The following is a 6,797-nucleotide window of genomic DNA, read 5'->3' on the forward strand; positions in this document are numbered from 1 at the left end:
AGAGATAAATTTCACCTTCATTTTCCACTTTTTCCCGGTCACCGAAATGTTTAGTTTTCCCCGCTAAGAATTCAAATAAAAAAGCCCATCACTGCGCGTCACGCGCGCGCACCTCTGCGCCTGAAAGGCGATCGCAGCGCGCTCTACTCCAACTCCAACCAACAATCCAACATCATCAGGTCACGTGACGCCGTATACTGATACGTGTCTTCAGTGGCTTGCACGTCGGCTTGATCTGCCTTGATTTGTCTTCCGATCGCGTCAGTAACTGTTCGTTCAGTCAGTGTGGTGTGTTTTCTCTCCTCGTTTATTTAATAGAAATACCGCCACGCGAGAGTCCAACACCGAAAATTCATCATGGGGAGTAAGTGCACATTAATTAATTAGGTTTTCGCGATTAACCTAATTCATCCTTTTAATTTAAAAACGACATTCGCGACTGCAAAGTGTAACCTCTCTTTTTATTCGCGTTTCGCCAAAATCATAACATATTGTCCGTCAATTTGACGTTTCCAACTTCCCTGAAGATTTTTATCGGAGTTGGATTTAATAGTCTCTGTTTCTGCTTTCAGTCAAGTTTCTAGAAGTGATAAAACCGTTTTGCAGCATATTGCCGGAAATTGGAAAGCCCCAAAGAAAGGTGAGTTCAACGTGTCTATTTCTGTCCTCCTTTTACCGTTCGGTGCACCATATTTCGAATCTTTCACCGAAATTCGTTCTTTTTACTCAAGAGCAGAATTTGCGTGGCCATCTGGCTTCGGAAATGCCCTTGTCTACGTGGACATTTTTTATCGGGGTCGAGAGATTCGACAGATTGATAATAATCATTAGGAAATGTCGATACTGATGGATCTTTTTTCCGCTTTTTACAGATCCAGTTTCGAGAAAAAGTACTATGGACTGCCATCACGCTCTTTATTTTCCTGGTTTGTTGCCAGGTAAGTTTGTTTACTAATTTTATTTATTTATTTCTCCTTTTTACACCTTTTTTTCCTTATTTTTTTTATTTTATAATTTCATATTTACTGGTTCGCATTCTCGTTCCATATTGTTACCAAATTTTCGATTTTTTCGAATGATTTTCGGTCTTTGGATTCAGAACAGGTTTTTACCGTTCATTTAAAAAGGCTGGGCCAGTGATTTATGGAAGGGTTTTGAGTAACGGGATGTCTACTGCCACGTGAAGCGTGCCTCCTCACACGTGGAATGTCTGGCGGGTCTAAATTTTCTAACTTTAGTGAATGTCAAATTTTTTATTTTCGCTGAATTGGCTTTTTTTTACTTCACAATTTTTTATTTCCAAACTAATAATTTCGAATTACTTTAAAAAAAACTTATTTGTTTTTAAGAGGAAAATCTAAAATTGGCAGAGGATTTTTTTTTATTGCAATATAAACAAAAAGACTTTTTGCTTGAAAATTGAAGAGTTTTTATGCCATTTGTTCTATCTCTCTTGACTCTAAAATTATTCTCATTTGAAAATTCATCTGATTTTGAAAAGTTTTTTTTTGTTGAATTCAGTTTTTTTTTAAATTAAAAAACCTTTTTTTTCATTAATTTTATTTGTTGAAAATTCGTTTTTTTAATTGAAAATTTAAATATTCTGCTGTAGTTTGAAAAATGGTTCTTTTTATAAAAAAGAATTAATCCTTTTGTTTGAAATTTTTTTTCTTTTAAAAAATATTTTTTTTTTTTTATTAATTTTATTTGTTGACCATTAATTTTTTTACTGAGAATTTAAAAGTTTCAGTCAAAACTTTAACTATTCTGTTAGAAATTAGCATTTTTTAATTAAAAATTAAACTATTCTATTTTTGGTTGAAAATTTGTTCTTTTTGTATATAAAATTATTATTTTTATTTAAAAATCCAACAATTTACAAATCTTTTTCTCGCATAAAAAATATCAATTACTATATTGTTTTGCTTAGAAATGTTTTTTTTTTATATAATGAAAATTTTATTAATACTTTATTTGAAGATAAACTTTTTTGTTAATTTTTTTGTTGCAAAAATTTAAAGTTACTTAAATTAGTTTTGCTTTTCAGTTGGAAATTTAATATCTTGGTTGAAAGTTAGAAATATTTGTTGTAGATTTTTCGTTTTTATTAAAATTTCGTCTTTGGTTGAAAAGTCGTGTTTTTCGTGAAATTTTACTTTTTTTTTATTAAAAAATCATTTTTTAGTTATTTTTTATTAGCTGAAATTTCATTTTTTAAATTGAAAATTTAACTATTCTACTTTTGGTTGGAAATTCGTTCTTTTTATCAAAAAAAAATCAATCTTTTTGCTTAAAAATTCTACTAATGTTGAAAAGTTGTGTTTTTCGTGAAATTTTACTTTTTTTTATTAAAAAATAATTTTTATATTATTTTTTATTAGCTGAAATTTCATTTTGTTATTGGAAAATTCCACTCATGTTGAAATGTCGAATTTATCTTTTTTTTAATTAAAATAATTATTTTTTCTTCAAAAATTTTTTTTTTATTTGTTGAAAACTAATTTGTTTGCTGAAAATTTAAAAATTCCAGGCAAAACTTTAACTCTTTTGTTAGAAATTAGCATTTTTCAATTAAAAATTAAACTATTCTATTTTTGGTTGAAAATTTGTTCTTTTTGTATATAAAATTATTATTTTTATTTAAAAATTCAACAATTTACAAATCTTTTTCTCGCATAAAAAATATCAATTACTATATTGTTTTCCTTAGAAATGTTTTTTTTTTTATATAATGAAAATTTTATTAATACTTTATTTGAAGATAAACTTTTTTATTAATTTTTTTTTAGTTTTGCTTTTCAGTTGGAAATTAAATTACTTTTTCCAAAGTTAAAAATATTTGTTGAAGATTTTTCGTTTTTATTAAAAATTCGTCTTTGGTTGAAAAGTCGTGTTTTTCGTGAAATTTTACTTTTTTTTTATTAAAAAATCATTTTTTAGTTGTTTTTTATTAGCCGAAATTTCATTTTTAAATTGAAAATTTAACTATTCTACTTTTTGTTGAAAATTCGTTCTTTTTATCAAAAAAATTAATGTTTTTGTTTGAAAATTCAAAAATTTGCAATTTTTTCTCTTGGCTAAAAAATATGTTTTTTTCAAAATTTCACTCATGTTGAAATGTCGTCTTTTCCGTTGAATTTATCATTTTTTAATTAAAATAAATATTTTCTGTTAAAAAATCTGTTATTTGTTGAAAACGGATTTTTTTCTGTAAATTTAAAGATTCCAGTTAAAACTTTATCTATTTTGTTGGAAATTAGCTTTTTTCAATTAAAAATTTAACTATTCTATTTTTGGTTGAAAATTTGTTCTTTTTTATAAAAAATTAATCTTTTTATTTAAAAATTCAACAAATTGCAATTCTTTTTCTCGAATAAAAAATATCAATTACTATATTTTTTTGCAATGAAAATTGTATTACTACTTGGTATGAAGTTAAACTCTTTTGTTAATTTTTTTTTTAAATATTTATAATTTTTATTAAAAATTCGTCTCTAGCTGAAAACTGAACTATTTTGTTGGAAATTACTGTTTTTTTTTTTTTTTTTTAATTGAAAATTCAGCTTTTATTGAAAAATGGCTTTTTTCACGGAATTTGACTTTTTTATTAAAAAATCATTTTTATTGTTTGAAAATGCATTTTTTGTAATCGAAAATTTAAAAATTCTACTTTTGGTTAACAATTCGTTCTTTTTATCAAAAAATTTATCTTTTTGCTTAAAAATTCTAATAATGTTGAAAAGATGTGTTTTTCGTGAAATTTTACTTTTTTTATTAATAAATCATTTTTTTATTGTTTTTTATTAGATGAAATTTCTTTTTTTTGTGAAAATTCCACTCATCTTGAAATGTCGTATTTTTCTTCGAATTTATCTTTTTTTAATTAAAAGAATTATTTTCTCTTCAAAAATCTTTTTTTTTTTATTTGTTGAAAACTAATTTTTTTGCTGAAAATTTAAAAATTCCAGTTAAAACTTAACTATTTTGTTAGAAATTAGCTTTTTTTCAATTAAAAATTTAACTATTCTATTTTTGGTTGAAAATTTGTTCTTTTTTATAAAAAATTAATCTTTTTATTTAAAAATTCAACAAATTGCAATTCTTTTTCTCGAATAAAAAATATCAATTACTATATTTTTTTGCAATGAAAATTGTATTACTACTAGGTATGAAGTTAAACTCTTTTGTTAATTTTTTTTTAAATATTTATAATTTTTATTAAAAATTCGTCTCTAGCTGAAAACTGAACTATTTTGTTGGAAATTACTGTTTTTTTTTTTTTTTTTTTAATTGAAAATTCAGCTTTTATTGAAAAATGGCTTTTTTCACGGAATTTGACTTTTTTATTAAAAAATCATCTTTATTGTTTGAAAATGCATTTTTTGTAATCGAAAATTTAAAAATTCTACTTTTGGTTAACAATTCGTTCTTTTTATCAACAAATTTATCTTTTTGCTTAAAAATTCTAATAATGTTGAAAACTTGTGTTTTTCGTGAAATTTTACTTTTTTTTATTAATAAATCATTTTTTATTGTTTTTTATTAGATGAAATTTCTTTTTTTGTGAAAATTCCACTCATCTTGAAATGTCGTATTTTTCTTCGAATTTATCTTTTTTTAATTAAAAGAATTATTTTCTCTTCAAAAATCTTTTTTTTTTTGTTTGTTGAAAACTAATTTTTTTGCTGAAAATTTAAAAATTCCAGTTAAAACTTTAACTATTTTGTTAGAAATTAGCTTTTTTTCAATTAAAAATTCAACTATTCTATTTTTTATTGAAAATTTGTTCTTTTTGTATATAAAATTATTCTTTTTATTTAAAAATTCAACAATTTGCAATTCTTTTTTGTAATGGAAATTTTATTAATACTTGGTTTGAAGTTAAACTCTTGTTAATTTTTTGGTTTTTTGCTAAAAACCTAAAGTTACTTAAAATAGTTTTTCTTTTCCGTTGGAAATTTAATAACTTGGTTCAAATTTAAAAATATTGGTTGAAGATTCTTCGTTTTTATTAAAAATTCGTCGCTGGTTGAAAATTGAACTGTTTTGTTGGAAATTACTGTTTTTTTTTTTTTTTTTTAATTGAAAATTCAAATAATATATTTTTCGTTGAAAAATGATCGTTTTTAGTAACAAATTCAAGTATCTAATTGAAAATTTGTTGTTTTTTTTTTATTGAAAAATCTAAAATCATTCTTATTTGAAAATTCAACTTATATTGAAAAGTTGCATTTTTCACGGAATTCGACTGTTTTATTAAAAAATCATTTTTATTTGTTGAAAATTCTTTTTTTTTAAATTAAACATGTCCCAATTCTTGAATTTAAAGTAAGGTACAGAGAAAATTTAGGGATATTTTTTTTTCTTTCAAGCGCACGTTTTTACAAATTTGGTAGGTGATACAAAATTTAATTCTTCTTTCAAAGAAAAAATTATTGCTTACATTTTTAAGCTTTTTTTCAAATGTGCATAATATTTTTGAATAAAAAAATACAAAAAGCGTTAGCAAAAATTGAATTTTAAATTTATATATATATTAATATACAATTCAATTTTTGCTAACGCTTTTTGTATTTTTTTCAAATTTTATGCACATTTTCAAAAAAAACGTCAAAATGTGAGTCATTATTTTTTCTTTCAATGTAGAATTAAATTTTTGTATCGCCTTCCTTATTTTTGAAAACGTGCGCTTGGAACAAAATTCTCGTTAAATTTTCTACGTACCTTGTAATGCTTTTCAAACAGAATCGAAATATAAATTTATATACATCAAAAAAACATGCGTTGTTTAAAAATATTTTTTATTTAAAATTATTGCTATTTTTAATTCAAAAAATAAGCTTGGAAATTTTCAATGTTAAAAATAATTTTTGAAACTAATATCTTACTGTTGTGTTTGTAATCAATAAAATATATTTATAAAAACTTCTAATTGTTAAAATTCGGATATTTTATAAATCGGCAATTTTCTGTCGGGAATTTTATTATTCGGAAATTTTCCATTTCGGTAATATTATAAACTGTCGTAAATTTGATTATTCGGGAATATTCCAATTCGGGAATTTTATCATTCTGAAATTTTATTATTCGGGAATTTTCCAATTCGGTATTTTTATTTTTCGGCCATTTTATTATTGGCGAATTTTATTTTTCGACAATTTTCCAATTCGGTATTTTTATTTTTCGGCAATTTTAAATTCGCGAATTTGATTACTCGGGAATTTTACTGTGTCAGGAATTTTATTTTTCGGGATTTTTCAGTCTTTCCCCTAGGGTAGAATCTCAGGAAAAATCCTAAAAATATCTCAACAATTTAACAAAATATTATGGAGACTTATCTTTATAATCAACCAAAAAAAGTTGAAAAATGTTAATTATTTCCAGAGTTATTTTAATTTTTCGATAACATCGAAATTTGGCGTTCTTCGTCATTTTTTTTTTTTTTTATTTAATTATGAGAAAAATAAATTTTATAAATTAAATTTTTCATTTTGAGTATAAAATACTTTTAAAAAAAGATAAGGAAAATGTATTGTAATTACAATACAATTGTCCTTAATTTCAGATTCCTCTTTTTGGAATAATGTCATCAGACAGTGCAGATCCCTTCTACTGGATTCGTGTAATCCTCGCCTCGAACAGAGGAACGTTGATGGAATTGGGAATTTCCCCAATTGTCACGTCCGGACTGATTATGCAGCTATTGGCTGGTGCAAAAATTATAGAAGTCGGTGATACTGCCAAGGATCGTGCTCTTTTCAATGGAGCACAAAAATGTAAGAATTATTATCTCTTTC

General features: G+C 24.0%; 1 protein-coding gene across 1 annotated transcript in view; it reads left to right on the plus strand.

Moving 5' to 3' along the window:
- The first annotated feature begins 242 nt into the window (after positions 1–242).
- The window catches only part of LOC117176298 (protein transport protein Sec61 subunit alpha), a 29,410-nt gene continuing 22,855 nt past the window's right edge, over positions 243–6,797 (plus strand). Inside the window, exons 1-4 of the mRNA XM_033366494.1 lie at positions 243–364; positions 573–640; positions 873–938; positions 6,566–6,776. Of these exons, the coding sequence (XP_033222385.1) occupies positions 358–364; positions 573–640; positions 873–938; positions 6,566–6,776 (352 nt within the window). The 5' untranslated portion in view covers positions 243–357. The remainder of the gene's footprint in view (positions 365–572; positions 641–872; positions 939–6,565; positions 6,777–6,797) is intronic.

The sequence above is a fragment of the Belonocnema kinseyi genome, chromosome 7 (assembly GCF_010883055.1).
Source record: "Belonocnema kinseyi isolate 2016_QV_RU_SX_M_011 chromosome 7, B_treatae_v1, whole genome shotgun sequence".
Classification (NCBI taxonomy): domain Eukaryota; kingdom Metazoa; phylum Arthropoda; class Insecta; order Hymenoptera; family Cynipidae; genus Belonocnema; species Belonocnema kinseyi.